The sequence below is a fragment of the Camponotus vicinus genome, unplaced genomic scaffold, assembly GCF_025532165.1.
Source record: "Camponotus vicinus isolate PSW18456_S1 unplaced genomic scaffold, iyCamVici1.0 SCAF_9, whole genome shotgun sequence".
NCBI classification, from domain to species: Eukaryota; Metazoa; Arthropoda; class Insecta; order Hymenoptera; family Formicidae; genus Camponotus; species Camponotus vicinus.
Window position 1 is genome coordinate 17,228,252 of NW_028141981.1, and position 19,140 is coordinate 17,247,391.

The 19,140-nt window shown below is 33.5% G+C and overlaps 1 protein-coding gene across 2 annotated transcripts in view; it reads left to right on the top strand.

The window, feature by feature from the left end:
- Positions 1-19,140, top strand: part of Sprt (PDZ domain-containing protein sprite) — a 61,603-nt gene that overhangs the window by 29,315 nt on the left and 13,148 nt on the right. For both annotated transcript variants that reach the window (XM_083107947.1, XM_083107948.1), the window contains one exon: positions 11,531-11,611. In XM_083107947.1, the coding sequence (XP_082964073.1) occupies positions 11,531-11,611 (81 nt within the window). The remainder of the gene's footprint in view (positions 1-11,530; positions 11,612-19,140) is intronic.

Here is a 19,140-nt window from a genome sequence, read left to right on the forward strand (position 1 = left end):
ATCGAAAGCCATTTGCTCGTCGACGTTCCTAGTATTTCACATCTCCGAAGCTGTAATAGACCGGCAGAAGAGGCGTTCGACGATCGAATCACGATAAGAAAATCGGCAAGCATAAGTCGCTGCTCGCTAATCGTAGCTTTGCGAGGTGGTGCATCACCCCAGTATCGTCTTCCGCATTTTGCAAGCTGGGAGCGCATATCTTTGCCGATTGCATCTTCAATCGATACGATATTTCCTACTCGCGCTATAACGTGCACATTATCACCCTCGATGATTAATTGACATGATAATAATCATTATTATAAATTTTTTCTAAAATATAAAATGCATTTTATATTTGACATTAATAGTTTGATAAAAATGTTTGATGAAATTTTAATTGGCACATTTATTTTTTACTTATATATTTTTTTTCTTTTTTAGAAAAAAGATGGAAATACAATATAGGTTTTTTTATATAAATTATAGTTTAAATTTTTATTTTTTAATTTTAATTTTAATTTTATTTGGGAAGGACAGGAGCATTATTAATATTTATATCTCATTGCTGTCAAATAGTGAATAAAATTTTAATAATATAGTATTTTTTAATGTTAAGAAATTATAAAATAATTCTTTTGTAAAAAACCTAAATTATTCGAGTCAAATGTAGATGATTAGTAAGTGCATAAGTTTTGAAGAAAATTATTTTTCCTTAAAATTAAATGGTTTTGCACAGGATGCAAATTTTTACAAAAATAATTTTTCTTGAACGCATTGCCATCCGCGTGTATATTTTTTTAATTACTTGTTTCCTCCTTTTCTCTCTCAGACGGCTTCATTCCTTCATTTTCATTCTTCACGATTCTTTCAAAATTTATTTAAGAAATGTAATTTTTTTCTTTAAAATAAATGATCAGGAATTTAAGATATGCTATAGTATTCGAAATGAAAAGTTGTAAACTATTTTTCCTCTTTTTTTTTTGTTATATAAGTAACATTTTATAAAATTTACATACAGTATTAACAATAACTTATTTCATGAAAATTTGATTAATGAACCATTGAGTTTTAATTAACTTTTTTCTCTATTTGAAACTTGAAGATATTGTCAGTGCATCCTTTTGCATTCCCTTATAGCATCTATGAACACGAGGATGACCCTTGGCAATACGAGACCGGTTTTAATCGTTTCGATTAACCACGTTGAGCCTTCATAGTCGCTATATGCGTTCATACGGCTTGTTTCATCATGCATTTATGATGGAACATTCGCCCACGCCACTAGTAGTTTTGTGCCGGCAACAAACTCTTGTATCATAGACTTTTAAACTATGTTTACATGATTTTCTCATGTATCATCTATATGACGTTTATATAAACTTTAAAACTACTTTAAAAAATTTTTAACTTCTTTTAAACTATGAAAAAAATTTTTAAATATGTGCAGTACACAAATAATAATTACGTTAAAAATAATAGTTTTATATTTAAATATCCTACTTCTACATTAGATATGAGTCGAATTAATTATAATGAAAGACTTCTAAATAAAAAATATATTAAATGTGCGCTTTAAGTTTTTTGCGTAATTTTTGACATATAATATCGTACATATATCAAAAAGAAAAACGAAAAATTCGCGGTGGATTTTATTTAATTGAATCTCCGTCTAATCGATAATAAATCTTAACAAAGATAAATCGAGGAAACCGAAACTTTGTGATTAAGACAAGCGAGAGATCATTTTAATTTCATGTATCCCAATTAATCAAAATGCACAATATATTCTGGAAAATCGACTTAGAATTTTTACAAATTTGCGTTTAAGTAAAATGAAAATTTCCATTGTAATTCGAATGATTAGCACATGTCAGAACATGAAAACACACACTATTTCTTTATAGTCGTTCGCGTACTCGCGTTCCCGTTATTTCCTAGAAAAAAAACCGTAACATGCATAAGTGTAATCTTAAGTTGCGGCAAACTACGACGCATGTGCAACGGCCTGTTGCCTGCTGCAGCGAAGATTATTGCTGAGTAAGAATGGAAGGAGGTCGAGAGTGCTTTGCGATGGTGGATTTATTTCCGTCTATGTTGTCTCGGATGATACTTCAATTGCGTCGTATAAACGACCGTAATTACTATCGATCCGCGGCTCATGCACTGTTGCAGATCGTGTCTGATAGCGATTGCATTTAAATTAGTAGATTAATCGGATCGGAGAACTTTTCCAATGATTGAAGAGTGAGCCGATATTGAATGGCTTATTCATTAGCGATGGCCACTCCAAAATCATGATTACAAAATGTTCCTAACCGATTAATCGCGCATAAATCGCAAAAAATATTTAAATATTTATAATGTTTAAATATTTATGAAATTATCGTTTTTTATATCACGCTTTATGTCAACATTGCGTAGAGCTTTTGTATTCAGTATGAAAATTACCGTGCGATAAAAATAAAATTTAAAATTAATTAACTATGTATAGTGTGCGTATTAAATTTGAAATTGAATAGATTAATAATAAAAAATGTCAGATCTTATTTTGAAATTTATATTAAAAGTATAATATTGCTTTCTTATAGCATTTTTTACAATCAGCACTTTTGCTTTCACTCAACTTAATCGAGTGTCAAATAAGAAACTTGAAAAAGGCTTGGTAAAGAATTAAATGATTAGATTGAATGTTGTGACCTTATAACTTCACAAAATAATTGGTCTTATTAACAAGTCGATTATAATGTCAATAATTACATTCGTCGCTGCTGAATATTAAATTGAGAGGATACTAAATGTCCATCATCAATCCTATTGCGTACAATTCACTCATTGTTCACAGTATGCCATTAGCAACTGTATTGTATAATTACAAGTCCCAACGACTGATATTAATTAATTTGATACCGTAATAATTATGTTGATACACATGTGAAAATTTAAATCGATATTATTCTACTTTCATTTTCACTTTAATCTTTATTTTCGTAAAAAAGTATAAGAATATATTCTCTGCTCCTTTGAAAGAGGATGACACGAATGAATACAAAGCTAGTAAACTATAAGGATCTATTAATAAATGTCAATCTATCGCGTTAAAATCATACGTAATGTATGACTAATAGCACTAATAGGAATTAGCATATCAAGGATAAACATGCTATAGTGCTTCTGACTGCCCTTCGCTTCGAGATAGTAGACTCAAATTCGAGCCAATGCTTGGTCCGATTTCGAGTGCTCCAATTTCGAAATTGCAATCAGAGAGCTTCCATCGAAATCATTAATTTCCGTTGATGTTTCATCCTTGAGAGTTTCGTACACGTAGGATCGAGTAATTATGAAGTTTATGCGTATTATGTTCTCGGTAAATGTAGAGAAATACAGAGAATAATAAATCTTAATTTAAATGTACTTAATTCGATATATGCGTTAATATAAAATATGACTGAAATAGAATAGAATGATCGAAATAGAATGACCGAATAGAATTATTGAAAAATACTGAAAATAAAATTTTCATAAAATGTAAAATATTTTAAAATTATAAGTTGTAATTATATGTAATTATGATATTTTTTTATATAATTTTTATGGTATGATTTTTTTATTAATGCAATATTATCATATAATATATTATTAAAATCAGATTTATGACATAATATTATGTAATTAGATTCAATAACAATTTATGTCATAACGTAGTATATCTTCATACATATATGTTGCTGTTGACCAAATCAAATTGACTCGTGTATTGGAACAATGCTCATTAATATTGCATATTCTCATGAATATATTTCAAATAATACAATAGCGTAAAGCGTATGACAAATGTAAATAATAATTATAACAACATAAACATTTTCGCAAATAATATAATATTTTTAATGCTGATATTGCGGAAAAAGAATTTTCGAAATCTGTCTTCGATGCAAGCGCTAAAATATTTCTCTTTCAATTTCTCTCATTCTTATAAATAGAAAATATTATAATATTAATATACTTAATTAACACGTTTGAATAAACAGATTCACAATCGTCTATAGCATCAAAATTCTTCGACCGATATCTATAGCATCTGAAACCCTTCGAGATCGTATTTATTTTCAATTTCTCACTTATAAATTTTGTTGATGAAGCTGAATCTAGAAACTTCGCAGCGTATCGGTATCGTCGACGAGGTCGACGCGCTCGTGTTACGCGAACACCTATAAGCGCGTATACGTGTGCACTCGTGAGAATTCCTACCTCGGGCCATGAAATGGTAATTCTCACGGGCTCGACGATCGGGACCCCACGCGTAATTTTGTAGCTCTCGTGTGCTCATCGTTTGGCACACATGGCAATTCACCTTGCCATGCCATTCGCCTTGGGCGATTTGGCAAGGAGACGTCTTAGGTGACTTGACATCGTCCGAAGAGGCCTGCAAGATGGATGCTGCTTGAAAAAAGTCACAAAAAAATCATTAGTTCGTTTTAATTTATACTTACGAAACAGATTTTGTTATAATATGATAAAAACAGAGACGATGTTATTCGCATCATATCATCTGAGAGAAATTATACTCGCATAAACTTCAGCGCTATATCAATGTCGTCAATTAGACAGCAATTATTCTGGCTCTCGTACATCAATGTCTAGTGAAATTAACAAATCGTTGCGACATATAATCCGTTACGCATGTTGGTTTCTTGCGCGATTTACGGTAGAACTTGCTTGATACGCGTGTAGCGATAGAATGGCGGAAGCAGGTTCCCTGTAGTACACGTTGTATCGAGCTGTCAGGCACGTGTAAGTTCTTATTTTCTCGATGCGAATAAATCAGTTAGAAGATGCGTACCTGACAGGGTAAAATCGTCAAGGAGATAATACACGAATGAAGTTGAGAAACGTGACGAATCGTATTTATCGAAAACGTTGTGATGAGGCATACGAGATGATTATATTGTTACGACATGACATAACACGCATGTATCAAAAAGAAATATTTTTACGGTCATATCTATCTCAAGGTCTGGTAATAAGCAAATCTATAAAAATGATTCTTTTTTCCGCTCTTTACATTCATAAAATTTCTTCATTAATGAATCTATTTTAATTCGCTAAAATGAACTCGAAATATTCAGAGAGAATTTTGTTACCAAGCTCACGTGTGTAATCATACATCATTTCACGTTTTATAAAATGTTATAAGGTATGTGTGAAACGTCAGATCTTGAAAACATTATATTTTCTAGAGAAGTAGAACATCCAAACATTTTCAAACCTTTCGCGTAGTTTATTTTAGCTGTTATATAATCAACCTCTGTATATGAGTCTCGTAGATTGCAAGTATTATATATTTTTAGAACGTGATTTATATAATGGCCGCTCGTACATTTTATTTAGTTTAAACGAAATGGGCGGGTTCGAGACGTACAACAACTCGGGGCGAGTGGCTTCGAGGAAAACGAGGTAATAACCTACCTCAAAAAGAAACGGATCGAATCGCGTGTTGGGTGCGCGACGCGCGACCTGAAATTGGCCCCCGGCACGTGATGCGTACCATGAGAGCCCCGTGAGATAGTTAACTGTACCCTCGTCTCTCGGATTATATTCACGCCCTGCTCCTCTTGATTTTATGCGCTCCCGGTATGTAATAATTGCTCCCCCGCGTCAACAATTAGTGAACCGTGAGCCTCGTTTTCGCGATTGTTGCTGCCTATCGTCTGCCACTAATCCGCCGAGGAAGCCACGCTTTGGCAACTCATACCGTGCGATTTTGCTGGAAGGTGTGTTCCACAACTCTTTTTTCTTCCAGACATTTTATCGTCATTACCATAATCTCCCGATATTACACCTGTTTGAGAAATCTAATTAATATTGTCTTAACGCTCATAACGGTAAATTGTAATTGTTATATTTCATGACAGGAATGAGTCATTGTTTTCATTTTAACAAGTTCCGTGCCAGGAGAAATTTTAATATTTATTATACCAGGAAGATATAGAAAAAGAAAAAAAGCAGGGGGAAATTATATATGTCGTGCCTATAATTTCAAGGAAAAATGAACATTATTGCTAATACATTAATTTTTATGTTACGTTACTAATTTTCATTAATGAGAGATTTTTATCTATTTCTTTCAAATCTTTAATATTATTTTAAGCAAACATAAACATGCTTTAAAATAAAATAATTTATTATAATGTGTAATTAAATTATTATGTAAAAAAAGAATAAGCAAACAATAGTTTAAAACCATAATACTCACTCGTTCACTCGTATTATTACAAAAATAATGTTCACGATGTCAGTGTGTAAGACTTCAAGGAAGAACATACAAGTCGGATATAATGGCAGTTGTCACACCGGGAAACGTGCGTAACTCATTGCTATAAATCTTACGGCAATGCAATTACAAGTTGTAACAAACGGTATTTTCCCGTCACTTTCTAGGAACGTGGGCGTTTCTTCCCGAATGTCGGTTGCCCGCATCGCCTGATTGTACTGATCTCACCGGAACTTTAATTGATACATCGGGGTCGAGTAATCGAGTGGCAACCGGATCACTCTTGACGCGCTTCCATCTACGTGAGAAGCGGTATTTGCGTGATAGACAGGCCCGCCCGGATGCTTCTCTCGTATAAAACGAGAGTCTGTAGATACGATAGCGTGATTCTAACATTAATATTTATGAACGTATGTATACTCGATAATCATATCCGTAAACTTACGCTTACCAATTAACGAACAAAGTTTGATTATTCGCACGAACAGCGTTTGCTGTCATCGTTGCGTTTCGAGAAGCTGTGTGCAACCAATTTTCTTTCATCTTGGAAAGATTGAGCATATCATAGATCGAGTATAAATATGTATTTTATTTTTTGTCGTATTTCTTCGATCGTATCGTTCGGTTTCGATGTGGCGTGGTGATTACGTAACCGTTGCAGATAATCGTCACTTCCGCTTGCCGTCGTGCTAAATATCTTTTTTTTTCATATTATTTCATTAATAAAATCACTATCAATTTTTGTTATTATATACAATTTCCAGACGGTTTCTAGATATTGATTATTAGAATATTAATGCAATTAACGTGATGAATTCTTCGTAATTACATTTTGAGATGTTACATCTTTTCACATTTTTAAAAATGCCACATATATACTGCTAATTTATTATTCTATGATGCTAATTCCTATTAATAAGATTAAATTAGCATATTTAATATTTCTTAAATAATATTTGAAAATTAATCTAATAAGATATTAGAATATCAAATGAATCCTAGATAATTTTCTGATAATTGTATTTCACGTGAATAGTATTGAATAATGATATTTAAATCACCGTTTTAGATTTTTAGAATCTTGAGACAGGTGAATATTCAAAATTTTTAAATGTGTGATGTAGCTTTTTCATCCAATAGTCTTTTCTTTTGTATTCAACTAACGGCAGGCAACTGTAGGTGGTATTAAGAGATAGATGCGGGAAAGGATGAGGACGAGACAAGAGAGATCGTCTTCACTCCTCTGGAAAGCAATTAAGAAAGACCCTGAAAAAAAGAGGAAAAAGCTCGCGATGAAAAACGAAGACGGGAACGACAAAGACACGGAACGGTTCGTGTTCTTCGTGGGAGAGGAGCATAAGACATGCGTGTATGTACGTGCTGATAGGTGCGTGTCTCGCACGCGCAACATATATACGCTGTCTCTCTCTCTCTTTTACATACACATAAGAAAACCGCTTCGACGTCATGTGAAATATAACCAAGATTTTTCTTCTGGCTATACGAGAAGCCAGCATCTCTCTCCTCGTTTCTTCCTCTCTTTCTCCTTTTCATCTCTCTTGGCATCGTAACGAACATCCGCGCGTTATCGGCTTTAACGCATTAAACGCCTTTCATTCCAACTTTTTTTTATTTTTTTAATGAATATAATCTAAATGATCAAATTATACGCGAGCCCTCCTGAGAGCATAACTTCGATCTATAACATAAATATCATTGCATCTCTTACTTTCTGTGTATATGTATGTCTTCATTAAATATTTATATAAAAATTACCGTTAGTACACACATGAAGCTATATGTATACAGTTCATTACGTTCTTTATATCATTTCCGATCCTTCATTACAAAGTTTTTTCCGATACTTTCGCGAAATCGTCCTTCCAAAGACGAGACGTACGCCAATTTATCCGCCTACGCATTTTCCTCTCTCTGCGTGATTTTCTTTTTTTTTTTATTTATCGTGCAGCAGACGCCGGATCGAAAGTGCTAGTAAACGACTGCAAAGCTGTTTTCCATCGGCAGAACACGGTGATGTGCCGACGATGGAACTATAAAATTCTCTCGTAAATGTGAATCCATCTAACTTCTTTGCGGAAATTGTGTGCGGCAATATTATATAAAATAGACGAATGCACGGAATCATGAAAAAGATAATATTGACAAGCTTGACGCCGTACAATTTTAATTAGTTTCCTAATGCGAAAGATATATATTTAACATAAATATAAAATATATAAAAAATGACATAAAATATGTAGGAATGAAAATTTTTCTTGGGGAAGTCTCACTGTTATCTTATGATACAGCATTATCTGGTTTGATAAATGCTCTTCCCTTCCTTGTCTGACTTTTTAATAGAAATATGTACCTTCATCTACTCGCAAACGCAATTACTCACCGCGAAATGTAGCGCCTAATGGCGCAACTCGGAGAACATTAGCTTTTTTGACTCTTTTATGAATTCTCAATTTTGTTTCTTTTTCACCATCGAATAGATTCACATCATTAGCGATCGTGAGTGGTGCGTATACTAATTAAAAATTATCGCACATATAATCGATGAAGAAACATATATTTCCGTTAATAAATGACAGCTTTTGCATTTAATTTCGATTAAAACGTGTATTTTAATTTTAATTCATTTTTACGTTTTTAAATTATACTCTTGCTCACTAGCATTGTATTTTTTCAATTATAATTACTATGGAAATTGTATAATTGCCCGATAATTTGCTTTGTTTATTAGATATATTTTATTAAAAATTAACAAGTAAGAGCCAATGCGCGATAATTAGAGTGCAAGGAAGAGGGAAAAAATCTTCTTTTTTTTGTTATCAGTATGTTTATTATTAGTATATTAGAATATTAAACAATAATATATGAATTCTCTAATGCATAATAAATGTCACGCTGAATATGGATCAAAGAATAAATCCGAAACATTTGTGTTTAATGCACGTATTGTGACGAGTATTTTGAAATATAGTAATAATAAAAAAAAAGAAGTTCTTTCCTTTTTTCTTACATTCCAATTACCGCGACTTGGCTGTTACTTGCCAATTTTTAATTAATTTTTTAATTATTATTATTAGCTATTTTTTATTTTAATTTTGCATATTTATTTTGCGATTTTATATATTTTTCTTAATTTACGAGATGATAATGATATTATCATATAATGATTATGATTGAATTTTATACGATATCAGTGCAAGGTTGTTACAATTCTGAATAAATGTCTTTTAATATATAATGAAATGGATTATTATAAAGGGCATTAAAAAGTTTAAATCTTGATCTACGCTAGAATTTCTGCATGCAACACATACATCACAATCCGACAGTGACGAATAACAAAAGATTAGCTATCGTGACGTTGAAACTTCGCTCATAAATTTTGATGCGTCTAGCTATCACAAAGTCTGTACTAGTACATATGTGCGATGTCCTATTTTACTATTTTAATTTAAATGACAGCATTGAGGCGGCAGGTAATATCAAAATATATGGAAGTCTGATGGATCGAATACCGGAATGTTGTTAAATTTTCGGTATTAAATTGACGCGATCTCATTTTTGATTATCTCAAATATAAAAGTACATCAAAGTATACTATTTATTATATAACAATAATATAATTGATAATATAATTGATAATTGACCATTTTTCTGCAGATATTTTGCGAAAGCATTTTATATTTTACGAATACTTTCCTTTTAATTTCAAAAATGGCGAATATTTTTTAGTGTTTTGTTTTTACCTACTACTATATTTTCTAAGAAAAGATTTATTATAAGAATAAGTTGAACGAGATATTGTTTTTTTTAAAGTGCGGGACAAACCATTAAAACCATTAAAACTAATTTCAGACATTCAGCGACACGAACATCAAGAAGAATTAATATTATATGAACATATGTAAAAGCTTTCGGGAATGACCTTTTGCGTCGATTTTATCGATTATTTTTTCCTTCAATAACTTTCATTTTATCATAACTATTCTGTCAGAAGTGTCTACGACCGCAAAACTGTTTTCCATCAACCGGTGGAATTCGCGAATCGCAAAGTATGATTGCGTTCTGTTCGCAATCTTGATTCCGCGCGAGGGGTTATTTTGAGAAGAAAGCGAGAAAATAATTTCAATAAAGATTATACCTTCGCAATAAAAGCAAGTGAAAAATGTAGACATTCGCATGTATTCTCGTTTTCCTGCTAATAATTCATACTGTTGAAAAAATCGATATTAATGAAGAATAATAGCAAACCGTAATAAAAGTTGAATACATTTATGCTTTGTGTAAAGGAAAAAATTATTGCCTTTCAAAATTTAATATTTTGTAACAATTACATTTTTTTACAGATATTCACAGAATGACTCTTATTCTCTTACTTTTAGTCTCTTCCTCTTTTATATTATTTTCTCCTATTTCAAAATTGATTTAAAAAATGGAGTTGCTAAATTATTATCATGCTTTGTATGTATCCTTTGGATTTAAATATGCATTAATTTAATTCGAGTGTGAGCGCTAGGATTGACGTTATGTATGCATATCGATTTCACCGCGTGACATGTTTAAAATAATACCGGCGTGTTTGCGTCAAACATGAAAGGAGAAAGGCGATGGGCAATCTCGATTTCATCCTGGACTGACGACTGCCGTAATTATTAATGTCCGCAACGAGTATATACTCCGTTGAACTCGTCTTCAAAAAACCATATAGTCCACGGATATTAACTTACGATCATAACTCAGAAGGTCGTGGTATGCGAATAACTTTTCTTATTCCTTTTTCTTTTTATTATCACGATTGGTGCGAAATTTTTTACAATAACACGAAATATTGGTGAATGTAGAGTGCACAATACCCTCGAGGATCATATCGAATATCATGAGTGAATAAGAATTTAACTCCAGGGATATCATGCTTTTCTTTGGTTATATAAAATAAAAGAGCACTCTTATTATTATGAAAAATATTTGAATCTAAACTAACATCACTAATTTATTGATATATGATTTATTGATTTATTTATTGATATATCATTTTTTATGAAAACTTCCTAGGAAAAGTAACACGATACAAAGATAGTTAATTTTTTATTTTTTATCTATCTTCTATTTTTATTTTAAACAATAAGATAACTTTTTTATCATTGAACTACAAATGTATGACGAAATTGTTCTGAAATGTTCTTAATTAATTAATAATTTTTAATTATATAATTCTATCGTTAATATATCTTGATTTAATCTAATGATTAATTGTTTCAGACTGCACTACACACCGGAGTTGGCAGTCAGCAGCAGCTATTAGAACCAAGAATGGCGCAATTAGAGACTTTAGAGGCTAAGGTAAGATTCTTGAATTTTGCAATTTTTAGAAAAATTTCTGAACGAAAACTGATAAACGTTTCAAAACTGAGAGAGTGTCAAAATTCACATCGAGTTAAAGTTATGTGGCACGAGAAGGTGATAGGAAGTCATCTCGCATAAGCGTGACTCTCCTTCTGGTTTCCGAAATCATTTTTTTTTCTTCTCCTCGTTCTTCTTCTCCTTCTTCTCTTGCATGGCGGCAAAATTGCGGCCGTATGGAAGCCGTTTTTAGTGGAAGACCCTTCGGAAGGGAACCGAAGGCGATGTTTCGCAGTTATTGGCGGGTCGGCATTATAGCCCCTGCCGGTTCCCTAAGCCTGTCCAGCCAGTGATTTATATGCAGATGCGTGAACCGAACTCGGAGTTTCGTCCGGAGGTCCTCGTACCCGAATTCGACGATCAGAAGGAGGGAGAGAGGACCCGGTACCATTAAAACTGCCCCGGCGCGGATGTCCAGTGGCGCAGCATTCATGCACTCGGTTTTTGTCGAGACACGATAAAAAAGCAGAGATGAGGCACAGATTTGCGAGCTCGTTTTTCGACAACGATGCTTTTAACGCATGTTTTTTCTTTTTTTATATCGTTTTTTTTTTAAATCGTATTCGTCGAATTTCTCGCGTTGATTGCAGAGAAAATTGAAATTGAAAATTATGCAGCCCGCGATGCATTATTATCTGCTCCTCAATTTTCGCGCATTTTCATGATAAACTATGTAACGATAGCTCTTTATGCAAAAACAAAACAAAATTTCTTTATTATCTCTGCACTAATATTATCGTCGAGAATAAAAATGAAATTTTCAAAAACTCATTTCAACCGCGTAAATATGCCGGAGTAAATATCCAGAAAAAATATATGAGTCAAATTATTTAAAATCTTAAATATTATTATATTAGTATATATTTATAATATATTTATGATTTATATTTTAATGACAATATTTGAGAATTTCAATATATTCACTCATATGCGATTTCGTCATAAAAATTACCATATTTATATGTAATAAAAAATATCTATGTTATACACGCAATACACGCGATAAATCAATTATCACTGGCGCGAGCAAATATTTGACCAAAATAACATCGCACATCTCGGCATAGTTAATTTATCTGACGTGCGCGATTGCTAGGAGCATTGAGATTATCGATTGCGTTTCTGTTTAATAGCAGCGTTGCGATGACGAAGTGCCGTAGTTTGCTAATAAATTGCCGGGCTACTTGTTAGTTGAACGTAGCCTTAATTACCCCTTTGAGAAAGATTCTTATACAACCGCACCCCAATTGCTGCTGGGCATTGCAACAGTTGAAATAATACCACCGCGTTAATTAGCATAAATACAATCGCCTTCATCGTGTAATAGAAGCTAATACGATATTATCAATCACACGATTCGCTCTAGCGAGTATAAAACTCGCGTTACGCATTTCAATCGTTCTATCGCTTTATCATATCAGCGACTATCATTGAATATGATTCACAAGTAGTTTTAAATCATCGGTGCTGCAATCGAATTATAGTATAACATTATAATTGAGTTGAAATTGAATGACATCCTTTTTTATTTTTTTTTACATGCTTTAGTTGTAAATTATAAATTTAAAAAGTGAAACGGTGTAATTTAAATTATAAAGATAAATATAAAAATATATTTGCCAAAGAAAATTTTCTCTTTTTGTACAAATATTCTGTTAATGTTACACTAATGGCGTTCTAAAAGAAAGATACAAGCAAACGTAAGAAAGAATAGCTAATATTTATCATCACATATTTACTTCTGTTTACAATATTCTTATATTTGATTAGATGTAGTTAATATTTACTTCCGTTGGGAAGATCAGGTCCCTGAAGAAAGATGCAAATACTTCGCATATTCATCTCGCTCAAGAAGAAAGAGAATTCTTCCGGAGAGTGTACTTCTACTTCCCCCATTCTATTTTAATTTACAATTCGCATAATATGTACTGAGATAGTTAGAATCCTATTCCAACACTTCTGGCGATTTCTAATCTCATCCTTCAGCTCTTTGCTTCATTTAAACTGCCCCGAGACGATAGAATCCGCGCGCGAATCCTTTTCCATTTACACCCACTACTCACTTCTATCTGCATCGAATTGCATTTTGATAAATGCATATCCGCCGGTCATTATTTATCATCCGTTCGCTAAGCCCTTCTTCTTGCAACGAGTGGATCCATCGACTCGAACAACAGGCACGCCCCATACCATCGAGGCAGTCGAACGATCCGGTTTTCCTAACCAGCGTTCTTAAACCCGTGTCGGCCATATCTCTGAGTCTCTCATTGTATAAAACAATTCGACATTGAACTTACCTTAACTTTGATAGTTTTGGGAAGTCGCATCGTTACTCGCGTAGTCCAAATTGATCAGAATATTATACCGTGATTCACACACACCATATCTCCTAAGCTATAGCGTTACTAACTTTTCTATCGCGAAAGAAAACGTAGTGACTTGCGACCGATATAGTAAAAAAACATAATAGGACAAAAAATGAAAAAAAATTAAGACATTGTGTTTTAATATTTTTTCTTGTTTGCGATAAGGCTTTCTAAAAGATAAAATGTTATCTTGTATAAACGTTGCGTAAAATAAAGATAATTTTTTTTTATTCAAATGCATTCGCATTAATACAAACAGATTTACGCGTTTTAAAGGAAGAATCTGAGAGCTTTCACTTGTTCAATCGAAATACATCGGGAAATTCACGCTCGAACGGATCCACGACCGATGCTATATTTCGTTTTCGAGGCAATGTGATGAGTGAGAGAACCGCGGGGCGAAGAAGACAGGAATGCTACATATAGGGAGCTCGATATGAATAATAAAAAAGAACGTCGACTTTTGAGAAGAGGTTGCATCAACATCGGTGGGAAGCATCCTGCCCAGGAGCTTTTAAGAAGGTTGATGCTCGTCGAAGATCTTTTAGCCCGAACTCTCATGCGAAATGGAAACGTCTCGAGAATTTCCAATTTTATCCTAGCAAATGACGAAGCGATTACTTTTCCAAAAAGATCAGGAGAAAAATTTTGACACGTACATAAAAAAATTTATGCGCAACGTGTCGCATGAATATTGAGGATATTTCAGAAGGTGGAGCAGAAAATGCAAATTTTAGCTTCATTTAAATTATCATACTTCATCTTTTGCTTTCGTTTAAATTGTCATGAATATTCAATGCGATAGCATTGTTAGAAAGATCCGACCAGATATAATAAAACGTATATAACCCTTACAATTCTGATATATCTGATAAATTGTGAGATTCTAAGATATTTTCCTTTCCTTTCGAGTCCGTTAATTTCGAAACCCTTCGTCGCAGAAGGAGAGAAGTTAGGTCATAATACGCCCTTGGGCTCAAGGGCCCAGACAGATCTGCCAAGCGAGATTGCGATCCCGGGAGTCACTGCCCTTAGCTGTCTGAGTGCCGATACTTTCGACCAAGTTCTACTTGGTGGAGAATACAGGATGTTGTCCCTCGATAACGTCGCTACCGCTCGTGTTGCTCAAATCCTCGTTTTGCAAACCGAAATACATAAAGGCAGAAAAGAAATCTACATATTCGTCAGATCCGATAAAATAAAACAATAAACAAAATATGCAAAATTATATTTCTCTTCTCATGTAAATAAAATTTTTCGAGCAAAATTAACAATTAATTTTTAACGTTAAAAAATGATAGGAATTCGCAGTTGCAATTTTTCAACCGGATATGCGATTATCGTGCAATGTGCAAAATTTTTCTTTTCGCGAAGCAACGAATCGCATTTGTAAACTTCGCGCCGCTGAGAAACAACACGGCGTATTTCTCGGAAATGCCGGTCCTCTTCCCTGCAAATTCCGCAATAAATTTTCGTTTCCTGCGTGCTCGCGCCGTTTTTGTTCCTTTGCCACGATGTGTGTGATGCAGTTGCGCGTCGAGAAATTCGCGGAATGCTCCAGGCGGTTTCGCAGCCCATTCATTTCCACTTCTGCGCAAGCTGGAGAGGTGTCTGGAAGATGCGATCTGGAAGTAACGCTCACATACGTGTCTCTATTATCTTGTTATTTAAAGGGCCATTATAACGCCACATACTTTCCGCATTTGTCGGTATCGCTTTACGAGAAAAATATTCGAGATTGTTTTGTTAAAAACACGTACTGCATCGCGGAATATATCTGCAAGTTTGCCATTTTAATCCCTGAATAATATATTAAAAATATACAAATAATACACATTATTTTATAGAAATAAATATATAATAAATATATAACAAATAAAAATAAATTAATACATAGAAGATTTGTAATTACAATTGTCTAATGACAATGAAATAGATTTAGAATGCATAATAAGCTAATATATGTTAGTTTGCACTAGATTTACGCGCGTATATTATTAAATATTTTTAACAATCGCATTGTTCTATTTAATGCAAAGCCTTCGGAGCATAATTCGGCAATGATTCATCCATTCTCATTCACCCGTGTTACAGTCATGGATCAAGGTTTTAGAGCACCCGGATTTATTTTGAGGTCGCGTCTGCCTCCTTCACGCCAATCTTCTTAATCGTATCAATCTATCCTGCTAAGGATACATCAGCCGCGATAAGGAAGCACCAGCGAGATTCGCATTCGCATTGAAACTCGTCAGCGGAACGAAAGCGATGGAATCGACACTTTCGACAGAGGAATTATCGCGAATTTCGATCCACGTATGTACTGTTCGCGCGTTTCTTTCTGCTCCGAGATAAATGTTAACATCGCGCCTCGGGTCACGGCTCGCCTCTTCTTCTGCTAGATGTGTTCCAAAACAAATGTTCCTATCGAATGCAGCGATGTATCGTATCTTATGATACGTTCGATTCGCTTGTTCTCCTCTCTCGGTTTCAATAAGAATTTTTTCGTCGCTACTTTTCGTGATTTGAGACACGGTTTTGTACTCGCTCGCTCACTTTTTCTTCTTTGCTCGAATAAACTTTTGGTATTGATGTATATTGCGTCGCAGATAAAAAGAAATTGAATTAGAAAATATGCACATTAAGGGGTCTATAAAAAATACGTTAAACTTTAGAAAGACATTTCCTTTGACGTTGCGACTCCAACTTTTTTGCATTGCGAAAATCTACTTTTGCAACTACATAAACTTTTATCTCGAGAAACATTCTTATCTAATCTTTAATATTGTGTGAAAAGTTATGCAAAAAGGAAAGAGAGTTTAATCAAATTTTCATCCAAGAATAGTTTATTATTTCGAGAATTTATACCACCAAATATACCAATATTTTGCTGTATATTTATAGCTTATACTTTTATTTATACTTATCAATAGAATGTTGTACTTATATATATGTTGTAATATATTAATAATATTTGCAATAACGCTATTAATGTACTTATCAATAGAATATGTGTGAAACATTAAATTATATATAATATAAGTTATTATTTTTCATTTTACACAAGTTCATTTGATAGATATTTATTTCCAACAATAAATAAATATTATGTCGACTATTTTTTTCGTCAGAAATAACATTGTCAATGTATATATAATTTTTCATGTAATTATATAATTCACTCATTTTCTTTCTCTTTCATTTCTTTTCATACGCAATATTTGTCGCAAATCTCTGAATTTCTCTAAATATAAAGAGCTATATATTGAATCGATATATATTTTTTGTGAAAGGTTTGCGGGATTATTCAGACGCAATAGACATGCCCTCGAGGATTTACCTTATTCTTGTCCATGTGTGCACGAGAGACTCACTCATGGACAGAATAGGTAGAAACTTGCGACAGGATTTCGACCTTCGTGTAATCTAATTTAGGATCGGCGAAGCAATAACTGTTAGCTATTAATTATAAAATCTCGTTCTCCTATAGTCTTCATTCATAAATTAAGAGAGCTCCAAACCAATTATACATCATACAATCAGAGACTCACGACTAGTTTCACTAGCATTGATCAATTTTATTTCGTAACTTCAGTCATAGCTAAAGTTACTCTTTGTCTCTTTGATTTTGTAGAAATGATTGAAAAAAAAAGAAATGATTGTTTAAAATTTAAGGTTTGAAAGTTTGTCGACGTTGTTCTAAAATTAAATGTTTTTTAAGAATTTTTTATTCGAAAGTAACAACTTGAGAAAAATCTCGAGTTGATTGCAAATTTGTTATCGCGATACTAGCTCAGAATCACTGCAAAATTTAAATCCATTTATCGGCGCAATAACTTCTGTTCATGCTAAAAAAAGAGACACGATTTATGGTATCTTTGTTACTGATCTTTGACATCATGGTGGCGAAAAGCCGTGTTTATGGAAAGCAGGCACTTCACGACGAAGGTCACATGCCCGAGGAGTCAGTCCTTTGTTAACCCGTACGTAAGCTAAAACATGCGTGAATATACTGAATACATTTCGTATGAACCCGCTGACCTCTAGAGTCGAGAAGAATACGGATAAAGTTCCTTTTCTCCCTGTTGCTTAAAGATTTATCGTTTTAATCATTTACTTCGATGTCAAGATAAAAAGACATTTTTCTCGAAATAGTAATTTTATAGTAATTTTTACAAAATTTAGTTTGTAATTTGATAGAAAGTTTCAAAATATATAATGATATTGCACAATGTCACGCAATGTGTCACTGGATTTCCAATTAAGATCACACTATAGGATTTCTCTGTAGCAGAGAGGCAATGCTGTCTCCTGTTTACCCACGGGAACAAAAAGTTTACCAGAGAGAAGTCCGCACAGCGATTTTATCATGAACAATTCCTGGCACCGCGACATCATTGTTCTCAAGTGCTTTTGCGTTTTTCGTGCTGCGGATACCGCGTCGTCGGTTTCCGGGAAATCTGTGGCGGCAATTCATGATGAGAAACCGTCCGCGGAAAAGGAAACGCGCGTCGACGCTTTTACTCACGCACGCACGCACGCACGCATCGAAAAGGATAATATCGCTCTCGCGCGAGTTAATTATGTAAAAGGTCCGCTTTTGTATACTTAGACTTTAAGGAACTGCCACGTATCACCTGAGAGAGAAAGCAGGGAGTCATTTTGCTCACGTTGCTCCGAATCGAATTAAGTCGTGTACGCGGTAAAACAATGATTACGTATCCGGAATAAAGAGGAGAAGTTTCCATATATTCTCGAACGATGCTAATGACCGTCTGTATCAGCCAGAATTAATTGCGCTATCCCAGTCGTTATCTTTTACATCTTGTTTACTTGCTAATTGCGGGAGTTAGCCGAGATCATTATTTATAGACGATACTGGATTCCTCTAATATACCTCTAGCGTAGGAAAATTAATTTAAACTTCACGGAAAACGGGAATTATCGATATCTTTTAAAAATTTTGATATATGTTTCATTCTTTCGTGACAGGTGTTAATTTCTAACATTTAATATTTCTTTTATAACGGCATTGCTTAGGTGAAAATTACTCTAGCAGAAACTGTAGATGAAAAATGTAAGAAAAAAGAATTATGAAAGCTTATA